At 41.9% G+C, this 27,616-nt stretch overlaps 1 protein-coding gene across 5 annotated transcripts in view; it reads right to left on the reverse strand.

Moving 5' to 3' along the window:
* Positions 1-27,616, reverse strand: part of MPP7 (MAGUK p55 scaffold protein 7) — a 341,147-nt gene that overhangs the window by 24,368 nt on the left and 289,163 nt on the right. For all 5 annotated transcript variants that reach the window (XM_075587671.1, XM_075587669.1, XM_075587670.1 and 2 more), the window contains 2 exons: positions 26,662-26,832; positions 8,729-8,809 (listed from right to left, as the gene is read on the reverse strand). In XM_075587671.1, the coding sequence (XP_075443786.1) occupies positions 8,729-8,809; positions 26,662-26,832 (252 nt within the window). The remainder of the gene's footprint in view (positions 1-8,728; positions 8,810-26,661; positions 26,833-27,616) is intronic.

A 27,616-nucleotide genomic window follows, 5' to 3' on the forward strand; every position in this document is an offset into this window, starting at 1 on the left:
TTCCAAGATCACTTTTGACTACCAAGTTTCACTTTGTTTGCATGGGTTTTTTATCCTATTGTAGTATTTGGTTACTCTCATTATGTCAGGTGTCAATGTTTATGCTCCCTTGTGTCTCACTTAGTTTGTGCCCCTTTATGCTCTCACTGAAAGTACTTTAGAAAACATTTGACCAGCTTTGGTACGTCTATTCCATCTACTGTAGGTGCCCCATATTAGAAGGCAATACATGTCTCTAGGATTACATTTAATTAGTACATTAGAAGTATGGCATTGTCCATTTTACCAGCATGTATATTTTCATTCATTATACTTATTTAATTGAATGTACTATTTGCATACCCATTTTTGTCATATGTAAAACGTGACAAAACTGTAACAGGGGTCTAAGATAACACTCGGGGACCTCATAGTCCCTTCCATATCCTCTTTTTAAAGGCTCTTTTTCTGTATTTGCCTACAGCTTGCATGTATTATAGTGTACCTGTTATTTATTTTGTATTTTACAGAATAATCTTTGTTTCCACTACATTATAGCACTTGCCAGGTTTAATTTCCTGTATATTAAGGATTCCCTTTGATTCTTCTGGTGCTTGGATTACATGCTTTGCCTATGAGGTCACTTCCGGTCTCTTGCACAGTGACATGCAAGTTATCAGACACCTTGTTCCACTTCCAGTCTATGGAACGCAGTGTGCATTCGGTTTGGTATGGTCATTTCCACTTTATGTCAAGTGTTTATGCGGGCAAGCTCTTTATAAGAGAGAGAATTTGGAGCATTCTTATCTGACCGAGACTTGAAAAAGGGTGATGTTTCACCCGACACGCGCGTGGCTAAGCTACATCTGGAGCAAATGCATCACTGGCCGGGTCTGTGTGATACCTGCCCTACAAGTTGCCAGTTTTACAGAAAATTAGACTTTTGCTTGCTTAAGTACAGACATTTACTGCCATATGGAGGATAGAAGTTGAGGGACTGATGCTGAGCAATTCTCGCCTACTTAGTATGTGGTAGACTTTCTTCACAGAATAAATTGGAATCTTTTGACTGGATTTCCACTTAACTAATTTTTTTAATACATTTTCTGCAAGCCACTGCCTGTGTCAAAGCAACCTTTTTGTGAATTGTGTATTTTTTTTGTTACAATTGTATGCTTTTTCAAAACGTGTATGGTAATGTATATCAGGAAAACCTTTTTTCATTACACCCCATGTTCTTCTCATATATTTTGCCGAGTGCTGGAGAATATATCGCTTACATTTACACGATGAAACACATTTCACTATATAAACAAGTATATATATATTTTTTATACAATCAACTTAGTCTGGTTTTGTCATAAAGGATATTTTTCCTGTAGCTCGACCATGTCGATTAACAAAGCTCTCTAACTCACTGTCTGCTGAGGGCGTCTAATGGACAGCGGAGGCCAACATCCCAACGAGGCAACATATGCTAACCTGTGTTAAACCCTCAACCTCCTGTGGAGCACTGAAAGGTTAAAATCCCTTAGAGAAAATCATCTTTATAAGTATGTCTTAAGCAGAACATTTTAACACATGTAGCAATACTGGGAGTGAAATCAACACAGGCTGTTAAAGATGTTCTTGTCTGTCAGGCAGCAGCTCATTAAAAAGGCTTGGTGTGTCAAACATACGCTGTGTTAGACAAGAACATAAATCCACCAAAGGGGAAAAAAACCCCATATGAGCAGCACTACTAGATCCTGTCACTTATTACCTATAGTTAATACTAATTAGTACTCACAGACGCATTGAAAGAGTTCCAAACATACATATATGATCGAATATTAAAATATACATTTTATTAACACCTCTAAATTAAACTGTACAGATAAATAGAGACAGGCAAAGCAAAATAATGTGTATGGCCCCCTCTTCTTGGTAATTGGTAAAAAAAAAAAAAAAACACCATACAGAAGCCATACCAGAAAAAGTGTTCTCCTGTCACACCCAGGCCAGTCCTGGTTATTGTATCAATGTGAGATGCTGCATTAAGGCACAAAGGCCCCGTTGCAAGTGGAAGGAGATTCCCCTATTGGGGACCATTTGCTATCTCTGCTGTTCTCTCGCTGTAACTCGCTCTTTATTACTATGGGCTTTAATCTATTTCTGTCGAAGTGACTGTCACGGGAGACCAGGCATTTACATCTTTATACAGGGATCATATCACTGAGCAAAACCAAATACTAAAACAAATTGTAATTTATTCCATAGAAACAGACATACACACAGTGGATTAAAAAATACAAGAGAAAACACACTTACTGCGGATCTGGGCTGCAAAACTAGCCTTTCCTAGGTGAAACAGTTCATAAAACACAGTCTTTAGTTTGACCGGGACTTGGCCCAAAATGTCCTGGAACTCTAATCGGCCTGAAGTTCCAGACGCCACCGCTGCATCTGCTCAGGACCTGCCGAAATCTCTTGACCGGGAGATAGTACCAAACGTCCTGGTACTCTTTTCGGCTTGTAATTCCAGCCTCGTTGTTCTCCGTTCAGAACTTGGCCCCCGAAAAGTGGGATTTAGAAATTTCTCGCCATAAAATTTCTGAAGCCGGCTCGCTGGCATTTCTCTCAGAGCATCTTTTGGTGATTTCGAATTTGCCGCTGCTGTCTTGGCATTTAGAATCTCTCGTCCGGATTGGCTGCAGGGTTTCTTAAAGTATTTTGTAGTTCATTCACAAAATACTACAGCCAATCCCAGCGTGGGAACATTCCACCCAGCCAATCAGATGGCTGACAGTCTTGTGAAGCCGGGCCAGTGGATCTTCTGAATGAAACAAGGGCATGAGCGAGTTTGCCACTTGCTGTGAAGAAGCCACCCTCGGGGCTAGGTGCCTCCAGGTCTGCGAAGGCGAATGCTAGCCGGAACGGCTTGCATTGATCCCAGGACGTGGGTACTTCACCTAGCCATCCTGTCCAAATGTTCTTCATAGCTCTGGCAGCATCTGTGGCTTTCAAGTCCGGACATCGAGTAGACACAGTGGCACCACAGTTTGGTAGCCCCCTGGTTCACTTATAATACCGGCTTTGAAAGTCCCAGCTTATTTTATAGGGCACAAGCATAATACATTTTAAACATACCTATTTAATAAAATATTCTTTACACTTCTATTCTGTCTAAGTCTTCTGGTTATAAGAGATAGAATGAGACTCTTTACTTTAATTCCCACTAGCCATATCCCTCACACACTGCAAACTTGATTTAGACTTTTAAAATCCGCACAGCCTTCTGTGCTATTAAAACATTGTGGGGGAAAAAAAATAAAAAATTCCCATATTTTTTCTAAGTCTTAATGTAGAATGAAAAAACTCTTATAGTAGGTTCCTTCTCAGGCTGTATCTCATTCCCTTCTTGAAACCCGGACTTAGGTTTCATAAAAACCCTTGCAACCTTATATATGGTTGGAGTACCCCCAGAACCCCTATACCAGGTTCTGGGTGATCAGGGCAATAACTGGGCACCCCACCCTTATACTTTATACTAGGGACCCCTTTATCGTTTCAGGGATACCACACATCCCTATGCCCCATTTACCTTTCTGGTCTGTGCTGAAGCAGGGAGTCCTAGCGGCGAGTCAAGCAAGTGTTTTCAAGGGGAGATTTTGCTGGAGCAATGTGTTTCAATGTATCCGAGAATCCAACCTGATTCCCGGGTAAATTTTAGGGGTATCCAGCAACTCTGAAACCCAGCTACCTATACACATTGACAAAACTTTCTCCGTAAAACCCCCCTTGAAACTCATAGCCTAGCAATCTCTGCTTGCTGACACACCTGGAAAGTTAAAACACAGAAAATGCTTTATTGTCGCACAATTACATACATTGCAGGTACAAACAGGTTAAAGAGCTGACACTCTAAAGCCCCAAATATGGATCAGAGGTAACCAGCCGGGCATAATACCTTTATTGATGGCCTGGTTGCCCCCTCACCGTCACAGTGACCATATGTGCTGTATGCGGGCCGAAAACCCATAGACTTCTATGAGTATGTCCGTCTAAAAATGCTGCTTTGGCAGATCAAGAAATTACCTCTATATCTCTTTTTTGTTCTGAGAGAGGATATAAGGGACACCCATTATGTTATGGATATGGGATCAGGGACAATGTCAGCTGTTTATATCAACATCGCCCTTACTTTGTACTTTTCTGTTATCAATTTTTAAGCCCCTTACCAAAAAGAGGGTCACATATCTTACTTTGCCTATGGCCATTTAGTTTTTTTTTTATTTCCAGAGGAATTAATAATAGGTGTTTTAATATTTGATCATTTCTGTATGTAGGGGACTCTTTGAAGGCATCGGAGTACTAATTAGTATTCACTGTAGGTAATAAATTATGGGATCTCGGACTGCTGCTCATAGGGCTGTTTTCTTTTGCAGGGTTCATGATTATTCTATTCCTGATAGCACCACCAGTCAGAGATCAGGGGTTCCCAAATCCAGTCCTCAAGAAGCTCCAACAGGCCAGGTTATAAGGACATCCCAGCTGCAGCAAAAGTGGCTCAATCAGTCTTTGACAGCCACTGATTGAGCCACCTGTGCAGAAGCAGGGACTAATTAAGTCACCTCTGCTGAAGCCGGGACTGTTTGAGCCACCTGCACTGAAGCAGGGACATCCTTAAAACTTGACCTGTAAGGAGCAGGGAACCCCTGCCCTAGAATATACATCACTTGTTAGTAGGAGTGTGGGGTTTTTAGTTGTACTGATCTGGTTTTATGATTGTCTCCAGTAGTGGGAACATTTATGTGGTATTGAGTGCTTTCCCTTTGCAGTGTCAAATTCAACACACTTCTACATTCAAATAAAAGTACTAATGCGCACATGATAGCTACAGTATACAAGAGCAACAACATGATCACGACTGATTAGAGTTCAAACTTGAAGAAATAATGTGAGCTACAGTACTTTCTTTTTTAAATTACAGTACTTGAGTATGAGACAGCGCTGTCAAAAATGTACAGATTAAATTATTCTCAAAGTACAATGGTAACATTTGAATACAATATGGCTTAAAAGAATTCAAGACTTGTGTATTAATTATCTGTATTCTTACAATAAATGTTTTTTTTTTAACGAAAATAAAAAATACTAACTCACCAAAGTCTTTAAAAATGTTCTGTGATCCCTAGCGTTGAACAATCTTTCATCGCTTATTCACCAAGAAACAAGCTTTCCATTATGAAAACGATGCACACAACTTGGTGTCTCAAACAACCCTATTTCAGCAACCATTTAGTGATACTTCGTTCCAAGTTTAAGGCAAATGTGGTGCAGCGAGTACAAAAGCATGGATTTTATTTATGCTGCATAATAGGAAATAAAATAACCTCTCAACTCAGACAATGAGCAACTTCAAAATATAATCTGAGAAACCAGTGGCGAGGTTCATGCCTTTAGTTATTAAATAGGTCATTTTATGATGGCATGCTATAAAACATTCCATCACACGATATTCTGCTCATGAAATATGTCAACTACATACTAAACATAACATATTCTTACATTGTATGTCTCATGGCATGACAATGTGTTGGCTGATGACCGTTCCACTGGGGACCAAAATGTTGATATTACATTTTCAAACACCAGAGAGTAATTTTGTTCTCAAACTTTGTTTGCTGTAGATTTTGTTTTATTGGAATTATCACCTTTTTCATTTTTTTTGTACCAAACTACTTAAGATTTACACGCTTAAAAAATGTAAAAATATAAGGTGTATATCTATTATGATCACACACTAATGCTTTTACAGCAGCAGTCCCCAAACATGCTTTTGGTGTCAAGTGCATATTGTGAACTAGTCTTGTACTCCAGGCTGGTGAAAGTGCCCCCCCAAAGTGCCCCCCCAAAAAAAAACCAAATGAACACAGATCTAATTTAAGACAATAAAATAAAACACCCCAATTTAGAAAACAGTCATCAAAATGTTTACATGTAATGACGGTATTTTTATATAATAAGGGATAGGTATCTACGGTGTACTCTTCCTTAAAAGCAGCAGTCTAATTGTTGAGCAAACCTTTTTACGGTGTGTTAAATGATTTTTACATTTGTTTTTCTCTAGTGTAGCACTCGCGACACCTATTTAGTGTTAATCCTTTGAGAGTTGTAAAAGTGGCTATATGATTTTCACTGAGCTTGGTCTTGCATTATGAGTAATCCCCATAAACTCATGCAGTATGCGTGTACCACATACTGTAGAAGCAACCTCTCTCTTTTTAAGAGGAGTGGTCTGTCTGAATATCCTGGGAAACGCTATATCTCCTTCTGTCCAAAGAAAGAATTTATACTCAGCACTGAAAACTTGATGAGGAGCACTAGGTGTGGTTACTGTTCAGACTAGGTACCAGGTAGCTTCTAAGGAGCTTAGGGTGTGGTCACTGGTCAGACCACTTGTGCCTTTTTGGTAAATTGGGCAGGGTGGGCAAGGAAGGATTACAAAACAAAGTCCAAATTATATTAAAAATTGATTATTGAGAAGTCCAAACAACATAAACATTCTCCTAGTATATCCCATCCTGGGTCTGGCAACCCAGTGGCACAGTCCATAAAAGATTTGGGGGGGGGCAACAAAGTGCAGATTTAAACCTGTGGCTGGATTAGGGCAATCCCTTCCTATCAAAGATAGGCAGGCGCCTATCTGCTCCGGTCCTCTCAACTGACTCTCTTTAGATCCCCGACCTCCTCGTGGGTGGATGGGTCCTTGGGCCTGACCTCATGATTGTCTGACAGGGCACCTGCCAACTGGCCCCCGGCTGCTCATATTCTATATATTAATCTTAACCAGATAACACATCAGCTTCAGTTGCCTACGATGGTACACAGCAGACACACCTGGCACAACACCAACTGACAACATTTCTCTCCCATTTTTTCCCCTTAGAACAACTGCTATATCACAACCACACAATGCAGACAGAACAACTTTTAGTGCCCTTCCCCCGTTCCTCACCCCTGCTGCCAGAACTGCAAACGGCGCCTCTGGTATAATAACGATAATACTATGGGTCTGACACCGAGAAGCTGTTGACAATAACAGATCTGAGTTCACATACAGTACTTCAGACTTGTTTTGTGCAGAGTGAGGCTGAGGGACCAGCTCTTCATTGCATGGTCTAGTTGTTTCCAGTGCCTTTTGGACAGTCCCGCATTCTGGAGATCCGAATTATCCCTGATGGCCTTCTGCACCCAGGAATCCCTGTACCACCACTCCACCCCATTCACTAGCCATTCCGGTAAGTAGGGGTACATGTACCCACTGCTCGGGGATATACCTATGTCCCCCTCGCTTCGTGTGGCTGACCTTAGTCAAGTCCATGCAGTGCAGCCTCCCTGTAATAACCTAGAACGTGCCCTCCACCTCCATCAGATGCAATTCTGGCCTCTACCCACCACAAACTAAGTCTTGGCTGAATAGCCAAGTGGCCTGGGGTTCGTGGTGGCCGACTCCAAATCTGGCTTAATGAAACCAACCACCACTGAGTGCTGAGGCACCACCTATTCATCTCAAGACGCAGCTACTTCTAAAAGGGTATTGTTTTCATTCCCCTCTGCAAGGACGACCACCATTACATCGGGGCTCCCTGAATCCATACTCCCAGTTGGGCTGAGAGGATAGGGCCGCACAAACGGAGGTTCCTCAGCCTGGACCTCCTGCTCTGGTTAACACAATTGGCTTCAGGACCGCCTGTTTTCTTGCCATCTCCTTTTTTCTCAAACAGAAGTGGGACGACCAAGGTGAAAGTTAAGTCGTGGTCCTTGCTTCGCACCAGTTACCACAAGCATTAGGTTTTGCATTGGGCATCCAGGGCAAACAAAACACTAAATGTTTGCAAACGGCAAAAAACTTACAGAATAATGCAAAAATAACAGGGGGAAAAAAATCAGAAAAATGCAAAAAAAAATTCAATACGAAACAGGGGACGAGGTAGGAGTGTGCCAAACAATGTCCTGGTAAATTAGTTGCACAGTACTTAAGGGTGTTGGGGGGCTACCAGGTGGAGGCTTGCCCCTGTGGCTGGCTTACTTGGCCTGTCTGGCAGGGAGAATGGCTACTGGTTGTACATTTTCCTAGTTTACGCTTAGTTGTTACCAACCACCATAGGGGGACCCTCCTCTTAGAACCTCACCCTATGACACTCCCCTAAACCTGGCTTAGCGCGCACAGTAAGGACTCTAGATTGAGTATGGTATGGTTAACCCCTTGGTGACCACAGATTTTCTATTTTATATGTACTACTGTTTTGTGAGGATGGTGGGAGTATAACTGCTTCAAAAGCCTATATCCAGTCATTATCATCAGCATCCAGTCATGTGTTTGTCCTTTTTTTGGCTTATATGCTCAATAAATAAACATTTTTGCAACCGGCCCCCTTTTTTTGATTTTTTCATATTTTGGCAGTGCTCTACTCCTTTGCTACGTTTTTGATTAAAAGGCCAAGCACCACAAGAAGAAGAACACTTCAAATACATTTTTTTTAGACTTTTCTTCCTTTCTCACTTATTAAAAGCTAAATTTCAATGGTGCATATAATAAGTGTCACTTAAGATAAATCCCTAAGTACATAAAACGTATAACAATTAGATATTCAAATGTAAGAATACAGGAGGACAAAATATCAATGTCACTCTAACCCCTTCATTGGCGGGTGTGGGATGATGTAACAAACGGCACATAGGGTCTAGTCCATGAAGTACTTACGAGGTACGGTCACTCCGTAGTGCTGGGTATTGCTGATCAAAACCTTCCGCTTCAGTTCATTTAAACCAACTCCCACAGGTCCTAAATAAACAATAAAGGTTTGTGAAAAGATACATTAAAAATAATGTAAAATTCATGCTAATACGAGTAGGTGGTAAAATGCCCTCATATGGAAATGTAGTATTATTATTTGTTTATATGGTGCCAACATGCTCTACATCAATTATTCCCAACAGGGAGTTTCTGTGGTGTGTCCATGAAATTCTACAAATAATAAAAATAAAGATGTAATGGCGGTCCCCAGCCAAGTATAGTGGGTTCCTGCACACTTTATAAGACCCCAAATTGCACATTAGTGTGGATGGAAAATCCATCAGTGGCAAGGCATGTGGGGTGTGACTTTGGAAGCTCTTGCAGTGATTTATAGCTATACACCTCCCTCCCTCCCCCCCCCCCCCCATGCTGTCTGCACAAACAGAGTTGTAGTTTGGGGCCTTACTAAGCGTGTTCCCTCCTGCGAGTTCAGGACACTAAACAGTTTTGTTAGAAATAGTCTGATGAGTAGGCAGTAAGATTGATTAATTTGGGGTTCACAGAACAATTTGTTTCTAGCAGAGGGTGCACAATGTAAATAAAGGCGGAGAGCCCCTGTACTACAGCATACAAAGCATGCGAGTTTACAGACGGTGACTTTAACATAACCTAGAATAATAGAAAGCATTATAAGCTATCACACGGGTATACAGTACAGTAAAAGGGGCAGATCTGTCTGCAAGAAGAGTGGTAAAGAGGGTAGTTTGGCAAATATAATACGGCTGCTTCCTGTGCAGCTTAGAACCCCTCTCTTTTTGGATAAGGAAAAGGTCAAGTAGCAGAAAACACAGCATTACATTACATTTTTTTGTAACTTCTAACTAACATAAAACATGCAAATGTGGATGCAACAGTGAATTCAATTAATTAAACTAAATTTTTAAATTGGACACAAGTCTGCGTATTAAAAGAAGAGTGGGATTACATCTATAATGATTTAAAAAAAATGTTTTGTTAGTTTGTAAACATAGCTAACAGACTTGGGAGGGGTTAGATTTCCTCTGGCTGCTCCCTTTTGTGCGATATTAAAAACGGCACGTCCCCTTAGTTAAAAACTGTCTCTTTGGTAAGAATAAGGGATTACTTGCATTATGTGCCAGCTGAACCAACAACGTACTTCAATCCTCTAACCATGATAGAAGTTCCCCAGATTTCCAACTTTGAAAAATGCGCTCTCTCAATCTCGCTCTCAATCTCTCGCTCTCACATCTCCACATTATGGAAGGGTTCTGCCCCCTCCTATCTACCCAACAGTGGAGTCACATGCGCACATCGCTGTCCTTCCATGCAGAAGGAAAGAGGGCACATATGCATGGCAGAAATATGAGCATTCTTACTTTAAACAAGATTGCACACTTTTGGTGCACACGTCTTGTAACTAAACACAAGGTGTGAAGATGAATTTCTTTCTTTCCGATGAAACACACAGAACATTTCAAATTCAGAGAACACAAACGTTCCTAAAGATCTTGTGCAGTTACACAGCTTCATGTCCTGAAGAGTGAAACTAGTTAAAACCTTTTAATAAAACACCGTGACAGGAGTTCCAGCGTGCTGCGGTTTCTCAATAGTGGAATGTTTTCTTTGTACAGTAGTTTTAAATGAAATAAATATCGGGAGACCTTGCTAAATCCCCAGCGTAGCTCGCAAAGCGCACATGCTAAAGCATTCCTCTCTAAGGCTGTGGACGTAGCGCAAGTAGACGCACGCGCGCCTGTTGCTTCATCAATCTGTGGACTCCAATGATCCGTGTGACGGGGGGGGGGCATGACTTCACCAGGCTCAAACGCTCATGTGACGCGGCCGTCGCGCCTAAAATCTAATTCGTCTTCTCCAAATCTTGCCGCGCAGCACGGCTGGACATGCATTTGTTCGTCTCGCGTGCACTATGTCCGCAGCCTAAGAGCCGCTGCAGCAGATCGCACTACATTCACTTGGCCACACACTTCCATTGGAAGCGAGAATAAGAGCATGTGCTTCCGGCACTTCTTAGTGGAAGAATTCAAAGTGACCAATATGACAAAGATGTATGCAAGAATTCAATCTTTTAAGATCTATTTGCACAATTTGATGGTGCCTAGCAAAAAGAATGCATTTGTAGTAGGTAAGTCACACTGTTCAAATATGGTTTCAAGCACATTTATATTAAATCCGCAATGTTCCTTAAATACATTTTTACACGGGGCAATGCATACAGGAACAGATTTTTCCCATCACGTTTTTAAAACTGTGGCACTCTCTTAAAGTTCTATTTTTGCTTAAGCATCCAGTCCCTGGGATCCCATAGCAGTATGTTTCCAGATACCTTCCTCTCTAATAAAACAAAAAAGACTGCGGTTTGCCCATTTAATTTGTTTCACGTTGTACAGAGCTAATACCATATATACTTAAAGCTTACAATATAAATATTTTTGCTCAAATATAATTCTCACATTTCAAACAAACAACGAATATATATGTAGCGGAGTCCCCCTCCTTACCTCCGGGGAGAGGTAAATGCTTCGCTATTCAGCTGGTCGGCGGAGCGCCGCACGAACAGGCAGTTTGTGGAGGCGGGCATTTTGGGGGTGGCGCGCATGCGCAGTTGCGGTTGGCAGAGCGTCGGACATCTTGGAATGGCTACGCACGGAATGAAACGGGAATACGAGTCCCAGAATCCTCAGGGGGAGGGTGGATCACAGGGACTGACCCAACCAATGGGAGGGATGCTCTGTAGAGGAACAGGATATCATCTGTGTGCGGAGAGCCCGCGAAGGAGTCTTGCAGGAGCCGGCAGAGAGGACGGACGTGTCCAGGGAGCCAGTACTCTGCCCCAAGGCACCAGTAAGGCCCTGATCCCTCTAAAGAGTGGAGTGTTGTAGGGAAGGCCCTAGATCGGAACCCTCCCATTAGAATCGCAGCTGCACTACCGTGCCAGTGGACGGACGTCCATGGGGCAGGCTGCGGCCTGGGGCCAGGCTGCACATGGCAGCACAGGTGAAGGATCATCCGACTGCAGATTTTCACTGCGGATCGCTCCCGGGATAAGGTGTGAGGGGAGTTGTTGGGAGGCCCCGCTGCATGGGACCTAATACAGCATCACCCTACCATCAATATTCCCTGGTGTGGCCTGAGACCAGGAAGGTACCATCGTGCACCATCACATCACAAGGGGTTGTAGTGCTACCTAACATTTGGGTGGGACCTGCTTGTGTGCACACGGGGTATACAGTAGATGCCTCAGTGCTCCTCAGTACTTTGGGGGAAAACCACGCAGAGTGTTGGGTATTGTTATTGCATTATATTATAGTATTGTATATGTGGTGTTTGTAAATACAAGTTATATATTACCTGGTATGATACCGTTTAGTATTGAGTATACTGGTAACTATTAAGAGTTATCCTGTCAACGCTGGGATCCCTCATAGGTGGAGGCGCTGCACTAAGAGAGCTCACCCTAGGCTCCCAGAAGCGGAGGCTCAGGCCTCCTGTGAGCGTACAGGTATTAGCAGCACGCATAGTCGCCCGCAGCATAGGGAAAGGGGGTTACATATACTTATACTGTACATAACCTTATAATTCCTGTAGCTAGCATAACCAGCCTCACACTGATGAGACCCAAAAGGTTGAAACAGCTGTCTGTCAGTGGGTTAACTGGCTTTGCATCTTACCCCAGACTGTGCTGAAAAGCTGTGTAATGCAGCAAGCATAAGCTTGTAGGGATCCATGTCAAAATGGGCATGAAGTAAAAGGTGGCACTGTGTACTCATTTGCATGTCATTTCCCAGAATCCCTGGCTGCAGTGGAAGCACTGTATGCTTGGAGATAATGGGGAAAAGCAGGGTTGCAGACCTGTCTGAGACATGTGAAAGTGCTCACAAGTGATTTTTTCATTTGCTGTATGCTATACCAGGTTTTGCGCAAAATTTCTAGGGGGGGCGCGCCGTGGTTACAGAGGCCCCGCGCTCTTCCCCACGGCATTTAAATTAAGTGCAGGGGGAGGTGCGAGACCTCTAACTCCCTTACCTACTCTCTGCCGGCTCTTCGGCGATGTGTCGCCATGGCAACGCGGCGGCAAATGACCCGCGATGTAATTTGACGCTGAGTCTTTGGAGAGGGGGGGGGGGGGGGGAACGAACGCTGTGGCGGCTGGGCAGGGGGGCGCAGCTCAGGAAGTTTGCGCACTCCTGTGCTATACGGTGGAGGGTTATTGTCACTATTTTTTACCCACCATAACTTTTTTAAGATGTGGTTGAAACCTATCCAAGCTTCAATTTGTAAAGCCAGTATAACCATCCTCACACTGATGAGACCCAAAAAGTAAAAAAAAGCTGTCTGTGAGTAGGTTTACTGGCCGTTAACAACCCAGGCTGTGCTGAAAAGCTGTGCTGCATGCAGCAGGCATAAGCTTAAAGGGGTCCATGTCAAAATGGATTTGAAGGAAAAGGTGACAATGTGCTCATTTGCAATTCATCACCCAGAATCCCTTGCTGCAGTGGAAGCACCGAATGCTAGGAAATAACAGTGAAAAGCAGGGTTGCAGACCTGCCCGAGACATGTGAATGTGCTCACAAGTGATTTTATCCATTTGCTGTGAATTTTTGTAATTTAATCTGCTGCTTATTTATTAAGCACTGAGAACTGGTATACATTACTGTATTTTATTAAGTGGTAAGATGTAAATTTGTTAGAAAAAGGAAAAATATATGTAGTGTTTACAAATGTACAAGAACGAAATAAATAGGAATGCGTGTGATTTATGATGGGTGTTCCACTTGTATAAATTGCCCAATTAGCTTCTACAACTTCAACGTGACCTCATCATCATAGAAAACAACTGCGAATAAACAGTTTATATGATGTCCCTCTTGTCTGTGGTCTACTGTATTATCAAGTTTTTGATAAAACTAGTGGTTGGACATCCATGAGGAGATAGCAGAACGACAGCTAGTGACACAGAATTGGAGAGAAGGAGATTTGGGTATCGCCAGCATAGAGGTGATGGGGAAAACTAAATGTTGTATTATTTACCAAGAAAAGAGGTGTCAATGGAGAAGAGTAGAGGTCCTAGACCAGCGCCCTGGGGTACAATGCCTGTGAGTGGGAGTAAAGAGAAGAACGTGTCAGCATTGAGACACTGAAAGTGCAGTCAGTTTGGCAAGATGAAAACCAGGAGAGGGCAGTGTCATGGAGGCCACTAGAATGGAAGGTGTGAAGGAGTTGGTAATCAATGCTATCACAAGTAGCAGAAAGGTAATTAGTGACTTTTGTTCAGGCAGTTTCAGTGGTGTGGTTAGGACAGAATACAGAGAAAGTTAGAAGAGAGAAAGTGCAGTATGTGGCTGGTTATAAATCAGTCGTTCAAGAAGTTTGGCTGCAAATGGTAGAAGGGAGTGGTTAGCAAGTTCTCGAGCAGTAAGGGAAGTAGTGGGGATTGGGGGTGGCTGGGCAAAGAAGATTTTGAAAGTAGCTCAATATATTCACTATCCTGTATCCTACAGTACATGAGCATCTTAACAATTCATTGTATAGATTTTCACCAGTGTCTAACAATTACAAAAAGGTATACAGTATATAAAACTAATTTTAAATATATTCAAATGTTTCCCAGCTTTTAACACTTAAATAAGATACAAGAGAAGTGGAGCAATCAAAGCATGGCTACAATATCTAAAACAAATTATATAATTATTCAAATGATGACAAAAACAATGTAAAAGGCAGCTGCAGGGGAATGTAGGGGAGGCAGTTGTTCAACACGGGAGCCCCCATCTCAACTTGTTAGGCGTCGTCCCTCAAGATCAAAGGGGTGGGGGGGGGGGGAGAGACACACTTCTCCCTTCTAATCATATGGGTGTCACCCTGCCCTGCGCTCCACAAGTTGCAAAGGGGATCCCATTTGCAGCCTTCTTCCTACCTCCAGTCTGGCTGCCTTTTGCAGCTGCAGGGGTAATCCGCTAGACACCAGGGAGTTTGTGGGGTTCAGAGTGGATGTCACACCCCAAAATTAAAAAATGGAACAGTCCCCACTTTCGAAATGTAGGGGTTATCCTCCAGACATACTGATGTAGGTGCTACATGGGGCAGAATCCCAAGGGGACAGAAGTCTGAGGGAACTCTAAGATCAAACCAAACTGAAGGGGCCTTCTCCCTGTGTGCATTACTAGAGCATAGAATAGTGTATAATTATTTCTAAGCTTTGCAGCATTGTTTAACAGGGTTAGAATTTCTTGAAACCAGGAACAATACCCCTAGCTATTCAACCTACTTTGAAAACTGGGTACAATTAAGTAAAAGGCCTGGTGGTACTAATCTAATTTGTGATCAATGCTGGTCTCATGCACAGTACAGAGGAAGTGTAAAAAGGAACAATAGAAATTACAGGAATTCTGAGATCATCTTATCATGTAGAGATGTGCTAGTGTCTGCCAATGTGCTTTATCAAATCGTCCGTGCTCAAAATGTTGCCAAATTCTCCAGGTTTTCCCCAGAATCTTTGGAAAATGGCAGAATATAAAGGGTCATGTGACCTGCATTAGGGAACAAAATATTTGCAGAGTTTTTCGTTGAAAAAAGGGTACATTTTGCCAAGCTTGTGAACCTCAGCTAAACTTTTGCACATGCCCACATTAGGAGTCAAAGTCATAAAAGAAACGCAGAAATAAGCTCAGTGAACCGAGGTTATTACTGTTGGCAAAATAGCACCACTTAAAATTGTGTGTGTGCTTAGTGTTACACGTGATACATATAAAGCAACTCTTTTCACCGGTCCAGATAAGTTGCGTTAGGAACTATCTGGCTGTGCATCAGAAAACATCGATTTTCTAACGGAAGGTGTCTTACAACAGGGGTGCGCATACTGGGGGACGCGGCAGTTACAGGGGGCCCACGCTCTTCCCCGAGGCATTTAAATTAAATAAAAGATAACTGTAACCGGAGGCTTCTATAACTGCTGGGTATTTAAAAAAAAAACTATATAGTGCAAAAAATATATAAAACAAGTGTTATTACCCAAATATACAGTGTACCAAGGTACAGTGAAATTATTTAAGTGTAGATACCTCAGATTCAATAATGTGAATATAACCTGCACCAAATAAATGTGAAAAAAGATAATAATAATAATATTATGTGTGAGGTGAAAAGATAGCAGCGCTGAACCCTTAAAGATGGACCGTTCTCTGGTCCCAAAGTAGTATGCCGTCTTCCAGGTAAGGGGAGCGCGTGTTGATCACGTGGTAAATATATGAAATTAAAAAAAATATACAAATAATGGTGTAGCCAATAATAAAAGTGTACTTCTATCTAAAAATAATGTGTTGGTCTCACTCTCAGATTTCTTCTAGGAAAAATAGCATATCAGAGATCCACCTCTCTCTGCTGGGAGCACTGTAATGGACCCTCCTCTGAAGTATGTGTCTTTAAATCCAATGTTTTCTCAAAAAACAAAGAGAACTCGCAATAGTGTTGTATATCAAACGAAATGTGTACTGCACAGAAACAGATACGAATGTTTCACTCACATTTTAACATACTGTAGGTAAAATTCATTGGAGAGGACTGTTGATCTCTGGTATTCTGTCAATCTCTGCCTGACACCTCCTCTGCATCCACATACGTCACTTCCTGCGGCAGTGGCTCTGGTAAGGGCGGAAGTGGCCTCTCCGGTCACTCGGCTGCCAGCACTTCGATCTCTAGTACTCCCAGGAACAGATTCAACGCGTTTCGCTAGGCTTCGTCAGGATTCGTGTCATATTGTCATATCTTGCTATTTATAGCCAATGCCATGCATTAATCTTTGAATCAATCATTAATTAATCTATTGCTAAATGCAGATGTTGCTAATAGTTCAAACCTATTACAGCTGCACCCCATTATAATGCGATCCGTTAAGAAGCGAATCCGCTTATAACGCGTACAAGCGTGGCTCCCAATTTCCGTATTTATGAATACTTCACAACACGTTTATTGGTGTCTTAAATACTTTATTGTACAATGCATACAATTGTATATTATTTCTAATGCGATCCGCTTATAGCGCAATGTGATTCTTTGGACCCCAAGCACAGCGTTATAAGGGGGTTGAGCTGTATATACTTTGCCGTTCAGCACATAACAGCTAGTCAAAAAAAAAATGAAGGACATAGGAAAACATCAATGATTTCATATGATTGATGTATATGCAGAAAAAACAGTAACTGCTCTAATCATCCTATATTAACTATACATATATACAGTACTATGATGGGTCAATATATAATCCCCATATCACAATAATAAATATATAAACATACTATAATATACTTTATTACATAACAGTAATTACATAACAGAGGTGGGCTGCAGACGATTCGGCTCCAGTCATCATCCATAGAGGTAAGATTATATCATTTAATGGAACCCTTTATTCATATAAACCAAAGGCTCATTTTGCTACACTCGAGAGTCTGCGCTATTTTAGGAAACTGAAAGACAATCAATAATACACCATAAAAGGGGAGGCTATTTGACAAATACAATTGTAGTATTTATTTTTAAGTGATGTCATTTGTTTTCTAAATATTTTTTTTTGTGTGTCCCTGTTTCTACTTTTGAAAATCTGGTTATCAGGCGCGCTGAGGCGCAGGGAAAGCGGGTGCTTTCCCTGGCCTTGCGGTTGCTTACCGCACACGCTGTCAGCGGGCCGTCAGGGGGCGGGCCGGGGGCGGGCGCGTCACTGGCCGGGGGCGGGCCAGTGAGGTCACGGAGCTGGTTCGCCCTCATTGGGCGAACCGCTCACGTGACCAGCCTGTCGCGCCGGCAAGCGGGGGAATTTTAAATTCCCCTAAGACCTGCGCTTCCGCAAGCGCACAGAAGCGCAGATGAGCCCCTACTAAAGCCGCTCTAATTGCGACTGTAGGGGCTCAGTGCTGAGCGGGAGCGCGTGTCAGTGCACTTCCACCAGCAAGCAGTAAACATGGCCGAGGCCTTAGAATGAGCAGAATGTGTGTTAGGAGTTTCTTTTGCTCCTGCCAGTGGTAAATTGATTCAAGCCCCCCAGCAAACGATTATTGACCTGGAACTAATTCCCGGTGCCACTACCCCTGTTAACGTATAGCATGTCAAGGGGCTGATTTAAAATAAACAGAGAGACGTGTTTTGGGTTAAACAAATAGCAACTAAATGATATATTGTAAAGACATGGAAGTCATAAGGACGGAGTTTAGCACCCCACAATTGTGTTAATCAGCGATTTAAATGAGGCATCTGCGCGGTGAAATAAAGGGACTAGTGAAGACAAAATAAATAAAGCATCCTGCTTTCATTCACACGACCCACCAGCCGCTATACTACATACTGTAATACAAATGTTATGCTACAGTATTCATTATTGTGAAATACTGCACATCACACCATACATTTCAGTATTTTAACAAAAGCATGAGAAATGTGTTCAACCCTTAGGCTACAGGCCCAGTCACTGCGTGCACGTGCGCATCGGAGCGCCTGGCGGCGGGTGCCACCAGTTTCAGCCGCGAACTGTGGTTGCGCGTCAGGCAAAGATGGCGGGGGCACGGCCATGGCATCACGCAGCTGGTTTGCCCTCATTGGCTAAACCGCCGCCGCGACATGGCAAATGCTCGTCTTGTGTTTTGGCAAAGGAGGTCATGCATCGCGCTTTCTGCAGGCGCGCGGCAGCAGTGACTGGGGCCGGCCCCATAAAGGGCTGTATCTTGTTTGCGCCGCACACGCCATAGCGCGCAGCCGCGAGCAGTGGGGACAAGGCCTTTGAGTGCCAGTGGGGCCGTAGCACAAGAGTTCCACATCCGCCCTGGCACATCACGATTACTCCAGCGCTCCTCGCAGCGTCATTGAGTTCAGAAACCATAAAGTTCTCCTCTTCCCTCCCCCTGCCTGCTAGAGTGCGTTCAGCACTCCAGGGGAGTGAAGAACACGATCTCCCCTCGAAAACGAGCAGAAAAAGCCCATGATGTAGACCAGGAGTGGTCAACTCCAGTCCTCAAGGCCCCCCAACAGGTCAGGTTTTCAGGATATCCTTGCTTCAGCACAGGTTACTCAATCAGTAGCTCAGTCTATGACTGAGTCACTGATTGAGCCCCTTGTGCTGAAGCAGGTACTAATTGAGCCCTCTGTGCAGAAGCATTGATATCCTGAAAACCCGAGCTGTTGGGGGCCCTTGAGGACTGGCGTTGACCACCCCTGACATAGCCACTGCGTCATGGGGCCCCTTGGAGTGCCAGACCTCATGAGCGTGGTGCCTCTACGTCATGGGGGACTTAATGGGTTAATAAGGTACTCTGTATATTTAACCCTTTAAAGCCCCTTGAAGTATTCCCCATGAATGCGCACAAATATGATGGCAGAAGAGGACAACCTTTCTCGAGCTACTGCGAAGCTTTAAACCCGATTTGATATCTAAGCTCCCTTACAAACTTCCTAAGAGCTGCCGAAATTGAGGCATATTTCTTCAGCTGCAGTGGTTTAATAATAAACGTCCCAGATCCTCTCTGCAGAAGCCGCAGGAAACACTTCTCCCGAGAAGCATCGTCTTAAGTGGCTGAGCACATTAGAATAAACATTTCGGATAACACAAACCTAGTGTTCACCATCTTTTTTTCTTTTCTTTCAACATACGCCTTTACTCTTTGAGGACTAATTTAAATTATATGAAAACAGGTCTCAGATTAATATAAATACTCCTATTGCATGTGAGTTTGGAAGTAAAATCCAGCATGTAGGAATTTAGCACGTATGTTTTAAATCTCATTCTTCTTGCCTAAAGCTACCCTTAACCTCCTCCATGGTCCAGTGGGAGAACTGTATCTATTCTAAGCACTTCACACTCAGCTTTTCTGCTACATACATAATTCATTGTTCAACAGCAGCACAAAACATATAACACAAGGCTTATTTTAAAGCAGTTAATATGACAAATCGCCGTGCTTTGTTAGGAGTGGCAAAAATCACGTCAAATTAAGCACGTGAAAAAAGTAAATCACTTACCCAAACAATCTTACTGGTGGTTTTAACATTTCCTAAGGTTATGCTATTAGTGTAATAATGTTAAGAGTATGTCCATTTATTTTTCAAAACAGCTTTTATTCAAACACCATGTAAAGCTGCTCTCACGCCTTGAGGCTATATGTGAGCAAGTTTAAAATAATTGAAATACATTTGAAATGCTGCAGTTGATATGATAGATTTTGAGTAATCATAACAGTTCAAAATATAATTTTTTTTAAATGCTCAACAGAAACTACTTGCCCCTATAAGCCATTGGTGGACAACAGGTGGCCCAAGGGGCTTCACCTGTGGCCCTCATCCGCTGGCCACCCCTCCCTCTTTCCCCTGTGCAGAGGGAGTGGAGATATTGCTGGTGTGTAAGGAGACAAGGGGGACAGTATTCACCAGTGTGCCGGCAGTAGGAGGCTGACGGAAGGGGGTGGGGACAAGCGCCTACCCACGGCTGCAACTTTCCTTCTGCGTGTGTGTGTATGTGCGAACACACACACATATATATATATACATATATATATACATATATATATACACACACACACACACACACACACACACACACACACACACATATATATATATATATATATATATATATATAAAACACACAAAAAGACTGAGACAATCCCCAAAATAGCACTCTAAATATACCACAGAATAACTAATCTAATAAAGAAAAAAGACTTGGATTCTAAGTCAAAATAGAAAGAGGAAATGATTTTAATAGCGAGCAATAAGACACACTAACATTAAAAACACAAACACACTGTAGGCAGCATAACAAAAATAAAAAAGCTGTGACTAAAAAAAATAATACATATAATATCGCTGAAAGTAAAACCAAGAGCTTACATGTATCAAAAATGTAATAATATACCTCTCAAAAATATGAGGTGATACAAATGAGCTAAAGGATTACAACACCCCCTAAGGATCCTAGCTACAAATAATATAACTAAACCCAAAAGAAAAAATAGTTAAGTATATACATTGAATAAACTTATATACACAATAGTGAACATAAGAAAAAATAATATATCTTAAACCAAGGGGGAGACACAGGGGAAAATAAGATGAAAAGTACTCAAACCCTGTGCAGCAATAACCAAAAATAATAATAATATCAATAATATTAAAAATAATATCAAAAAACATGAGTGCAAAACGTTCCTGTGGATTCTTGCAAAAAGGCAAAACACATGGCTATATAGGATGAAAAATAAAGTCAGTACTGGATGCTCAATCAAACCAGCGTTTGCCTACATCCCACAAAGGGGAAAGGACTCAAAGCAGCAGAGAAAGTGATACTCAGGGTTTGAGTACTTTTCATCTTATTTTCCCCTGTGTCTCCCCCTTGGTTTAAGATATATTATTTTTTCTTATGTTCACTATTGTGTATATAAGTTTATTCATTGTATATACTTAACTATTTTTTCTTTTGGGTTTAGTTATATTATTTGTAGCTAGGATCCTTAGGGGGTGTTGTAATCCTTTAGCTCATTTGTATCACCTCATATTTTTGAGAGGTATATTATTACATTTTTGATACATTTACTGTAAGCTCTTGGTTTTACTTTCAGCGATATTACAGTATATGCATTATTTTTTTAGTCACAGCTTTTTTATTTTTGTTATGCTGCCTACAGTGTGTTTATGTTTTTAATGTTAGTGTGTCTTATTGCTCGCTATTAAAATCATTTCCTCTTTCTATTTTGACTTAGAATCCAAGTCTTTTTTCTTTATATTAGATTAGTTATTCTGTGGTATATTTAGAGTGCTATTTTGGGGATTGTCTCAGTCTTTTTATGTTATATTTATTTCTCTTTCCCCCAGCACCACCAGTGTTTCCCTAGTTATTTAGTTACAGGTTATCCTGTTTAGAAATTGTTTTTTCTCAGGACTCTCTGTATTAATTTTTGGGTCTGGCTTAACCACTTATTTATATAGTGTGAGCAACTGCCTTTTTGTGTGTGTGTCATATATATATATATATATATATATATATATATATATATATATATATATATATATATGTTATGGTGGGTAAAAAAAAGTGATAAAAACCCTCCACAGTAAAGCATATAGCAACTGTAAATATTACTGTATGCTCATTTCCATGTCTCAGACAGGTCTGCAAGCCTGCCTTTCACCATTTTATATATGCTTTACTGTAATATTTACAGTTGCTATATGCTTTACTGTGGAGGGTTTTTGTCACTTTTTTTTTACCCATCATAACCATAATAATATGTGGTCAAGACCTACTCTCAGTCTCAAACCAGGAAAGCCAGTACAACCAACCTCACACTGAAGAGACCCACAAGGTCGAAACAGTCTGTCTGTGAGTGGGTTTACTGGCTTTGCATCTCATCCCAGCCTATGTTTAAAAGCTGTGTTTAAAGCAACATGCATTGGCTTAAGGGTTGTTCATGTAATGTGAGCTTGAGACAAAAGGTGGCACTTTGTGCTCATTTGCATGTCATTTACCAGAATCCCTTGCTGCAGTGGAAGTGCTGTGTGCTGGGTGATAATGGTGAAAGGCAGGCTTGCAGACCTGTCTGAGACATGCACATGAGCATACAGTAATATTTACAGTTGCTACATATATATATATATATATATATATATATATATATATATATATAAAAACACACACACACATTTATATATATATATATACACACACACACACACACACACACACACACACACACACACACACACACACACACACACACACACACACACACACACACACACACACACACACACACACACACACACACACACACACACACACAGCACTGCTTCCCCCACCTTATGGGAGATGTGGTGGCTACTGAGTGTGGTGCTTTACCTGTGGCTCACAGGAGGCCTGAAACTCCGCTGCTGGGAGCCTGGAGTGTACCTGATCTGTCTGATGTCAGCGCCTCCACCTGTGCGGGAGATGGTGTTCTACCGACAATCTCATCCGCGGCCAGAATAACCAGTCCTGTATTAACCCGAAGGTCTTGTCCACTCTAAGATGTCCATGGTCATCGTGTAGCGATCGAAGAACCATATACTGAAGGTTCCTTGGTAGAACCAGCTATCTTCTATCCGGGTGGTTATGGTATTGAACCATCCAAAAGCGTAGACCCTTGTCCGTTTCGAATTTGTCTATTTCGCGCATAATTATGGCAGATAGCTCCAGCCACTGGATCTCGTATCGGATACTGCACCAGATCTTTTTAGGCGATGATCTTGTCTAGGGTGATATTCATTCCATTCTGGGTGGCATTAGGTGGCAGGTATAGCCTTAGATTGGCTTCCCAGGGAGTCTGCAACCCTTAGTTCTGAGAAGGTCACATTGTCTTCCACGATGGCTGCGGTTGAGCACATAGCCCTCATCACTGGTCCAGGGATTTCCTCCCAGAGGCCGTCGTCCGGTGTAGTACTCAGTCCTGGTATTCTGGACAGAGCATCACCTCCTATGTTCAGGGGCCCCAGCTTGTACTTCCACATGAACCGGTAGCTCGAGAGGGTCGCCAGCCATCCGTGGCCGGTCGCGTCCAGGTTGGCGGACGTCAATATGTATGTCAACGGATTGTTGTCCGTACGTACTTCAAAGGTGACTCCATACAGGTAGTCAAGCAGTTTGTCTACGATTGCCCACTTGAGAGCGAGGAATTCCAACTTGTGGACGGGATACTTCTGCTCGCTGGGGGTCAAACTGCAGCTGACATATGCCACTGATCAGAGGCAAGCCAGCTGCTTCTGATACAAGACTGCTCCCCTCTACACAGAACCAGTTTGCTAAGGGTTAAGTGTGTAACAGATGGGCCATTATTAAGCTCTAAGATTCACCTTGAACCAAAATAAGTTCCATAAATAATCATAAAGTCAAATTGTAGTCTCAGCAACAGCTGTAATTTGCAGGTAAGTAGGTATTGTGATATACAGGTAAAGTCCAGTGTGGGTTAAATTGGAAGAGACGGAGAGATATATAGGGATGAGATGTGTATTGATACACTATCTCTAAGCTGCAACACTTAGTGGGGGGATATGCACAACAGAGGAAAAGTATCAAATTACCTCTGAAGCCCCCTCTCCAAATGCAGTGTTGACCGTAGCCTCCCTGTTCCTCCGTTAGCGCGGTGCAGAGCATGGCAGCTCTGTGTAAAGCACTGTCTCCCCCACATCGGGTGAAATCGAATCCTGTGTGATGTGCACCTGCACGGCTGCTGCGCGTCACACCAATCCGGGGTATAGGCGCAGGAGGTCAACGTAGGATGGGCGATCCTACGTTGATCTCCTGCTAAGGGTTAAGATCTGGGATTTCTTGCTGCAATGTGTTTTGTCATCCCCGCCCCCTGCAGTGTTTATGACTGGATAAAGGAATTTCAAGGTCTTCAGTTTACATCTGCGTCGCCCCAAAGGTGGACAGCCTTTGGAGGTAGCAGAAAGGCAGCTACAGTGTGTACTATTTGGTAATGTTACAGCTGCTGTATTGCTTGTGAAACTGGCCAAACCTCTCATCGCCTGTACCCAATGTCTCCTTACCCTGCCTATAGATTGTAAGCTCCTTGAGGCAGGGCCTCTTCTAACACATTAAATGTCTATAATAATGTAAAGGAAACGGGTTGCCCTAGAGCAGAGGGGACAGGGTTTGGAACCCTGGAAGAGCAGAGAAAGGAGGAGAAACAGAGACAGTTTTGCCTATGATCAGACTTGTATGTATTATAATATATCATTGTATTTATATAGTGCAAACCATGTACACAGCACTTTACAACATTACAATAAGAGGTAAATAATGTACATTACAAACAATGGGAATAAGTGCAACAAGTAAATGACAACATAAGGCAAAAGGAGACCCCTGCCCCAAATAGCTTACAATCTAAGTGTTATGTTGGGAGGCTTTCAGATACAGGAATATAAAGTGCATTATTATAAGTGCAGACACGGGAGGTCAAATACATCTGGAGTTAGTAGCAGAGGAGTACAATGTTTACGGAGCTGCTTCTTTTAGAAGTGGATTTTCAGCTGGGCTTCTATGAACTCCCAGAAAGTCCAAAAGATCAAATGAATCAACTAGAGCAAAGGTGGCTCTAAAGGGCATTACAGAGCTTTGTTGGAGGCGCAGGCAGTACATCTGAGACACAGCCAAGACCTGACTGCAGTCTGTAAGTGTAACAGCTTAACCGTAAGCTTCTGGGACATAGGCGGTACCCTATTGGTAGAGCTGCCTCTGCAGTAGAGGCAAAATCAGGGCCCCAAAAGCTGCAGGAGAGAGGAGCAACCATGAGGATGCTTAGTTTATCAACGTTTATCCAGGGCCATGCAGGTGCCATTCAACAGAATGTTGATAAACATCCTAAGGCAGTGTAAGTGTCAAACTTGGTATCACTGCTTACCGTGTTATGCTCAAGTCACACCATACTGTGGCTGCTAAACTTCACCATTACTCACACAACTATAACTACTTTTTACGGTCTCCATTTCCTACTTCATTCCCTCTAATCTCCTACAAACTGGGTTTACAGATTCTGAAGCCCAGAAATGTAGTGTAACCGCCAGGATCATCTCACAAATTCCTACATTTACCTCCGCCTCCTCTTCCTCAATGCTGGGCCAACGAAATACCAGTATCATCATTATTAAAGTGAAATGAAGACATAAATGTAACTAGCAGATAAGATAGAGGAAATCTAAACTTGCTACAACACACTGCCCCATTTATACAGATATGTAAGCTCTTAGTGGCAGGATCTCCTTTTTCCTTATGTTGTCATTTAACTGTTGCACTTATCCCCATTGTCTGAAATGTATTTACCTTGTAGTGTAATTCTAGTAAGTGATCCGTACTTGGCTGGCGCTATATAAATGCAATTATACTTATGTAGAGACATAGTGGGTTTGCTTCATGTGATTAGCATTATTCAATGGGAAACTAATTTCTTGCAGCAACATTTTACATCCTCGATCCCTGGGTCTGTATTCACAGTCGGATCTTAAAATACAGTTTTGCAGAGAGGACTGTAGACCAAACTTAAAGTACAATGGAAACTGTGGCTTTTGATTACTAATTGATTGGGAGAGTAAGGCAATTACAGTGCTGGAAAAGTTGAAAAACGTCTGATTACCTAATGGATAAGTACAGAAATGTAATGTTCGGCCAAGACTTCGCTCTAACTTGAGTCATTATCAAGTTCACTGTCTAGCACAGATATTTAAACAAATCATTTCTAATCTTTCTCACTCCTCCTACCCATTTGATTCACCATCTTCTCTTTAGAACCAAAACAAAGGCAAGACATGACTGAAGAACTGCAATTATTTCCATTTCACCGATTATTTCCTTTTCCATCTGAAGGCTATTGAAAAGATTACCGCAGTGGAGTATTGCTATGAAAAATCCTTATATCCAGCTTAGACTCGGCACACAGAAAATGTATCACTAAAGATAACTAAAGCTGTGAAAAGTTTAAACTCGTATTATTTTTATATCATGTTTCAACACCTAATCGTATTTGTAAGTAGAATAAACAAGGTTTGGATAGTATTAGTACTTATCTGTGCACGCTTTGTTACTTGTGGTTTAGTCAACAGTTTCCAAACTACAATGTGACATTAAATTGGCTTTTATGAACACCCAAACCTGCAGTGATCCAACATGAAATGCCTATCTCAGAAAGGAAAAAATGCTGGAAAATTATTAGCAGATGCAGCAACATAATATTCATCAACGTAGCAAGAGTTTTGAGCAACTACCTTAAAAACGTTTTGCTAACAGTTTCAACAAAGCATTTCTCATTCAAAGAGATATATATTTATATACAGTATATATACACACTCACCGACCAAGACTATCAGTCTGTATTTCTCATTAGTCTGCCGTTGATACAATGTCACTTCTTCATAGGTCGGAACATCTGCTGTATCATATTGATCGCTCTTCTTACATTCATACATGGATTTATTTGTTTTTCGATCTTTCCTGCTGAGACGAAAACTTCTTCTAAACCCCACTGAAACAAAAACACATTTTTTTAGATCAAAACTCAAGAATACTGAATGTCTTTAGCCTCTCCAGGCAACGACATTTCACAAGTATAATATTCATAAATATTTTAACAAATGGAACAATACACAAATAACTAAAAAGCTAACCCAGAAAATATAGTCATGACTACTTTTACTTATGTACAGTCTAAAGGCACCCGCTGAGCTATTACTTATTCATGGCCTGATTGTTGAAAAGCTGGCTATAAATCCCAGACGGGGATGGAAAAGCAGGGCTTAGGATATTGCGCGGAAGTCTGCAGTATTAGGAAGGGCTTGGGAAATAGGCTCTCCGAGATGGATACGAAGCCAATTTGAACCCTTTAAAAATGCTCAAGGTTTGGAAGCAATAACCATATAGTTATGCAAAGCCATTTAATGTATAATAAGAGGTCATAATGTGAAATGACTACGCTTTTAAACAAATGCTACAATTTTTCATGGCCTATCATATTTTTACCTGTCGAATAACATTTAAAATGCAGGCATGAACGTTTAACTGAGCAGCACAGCAACAAACACAGAGGAGACCACAAAAACATAGGAGGGTTCGGAGGAGGACTTAGGAGCTCTCTAAGCGCAGAACATTTTGAAAACAATGGAATTTCTTTACTTAAGTAGTCCAATAAAGATTTGCAGGTGTGGATTTAAATGTACATATGTGCGCACACACAATACATTTTTGACACCTTAAAAGGCACTGTATAATACCGCAGATCTTTTTTGTTGGTTTGCCAGCAAAAAATGAGA

This window comes from Ascaphus truei, chromosome 2 (genome assembly GCF_040206685.1).
Source record: "Ascaphus truei isolate aAscTru1 chromosome 2, aAscTru1.hap1, whole genome shotgun sequence".
NCBI lineage: Eukaryota > Metazoa > Chordata > Amphibia > Anura > Ascaphidae > Ascaphus > Ascaphus truei.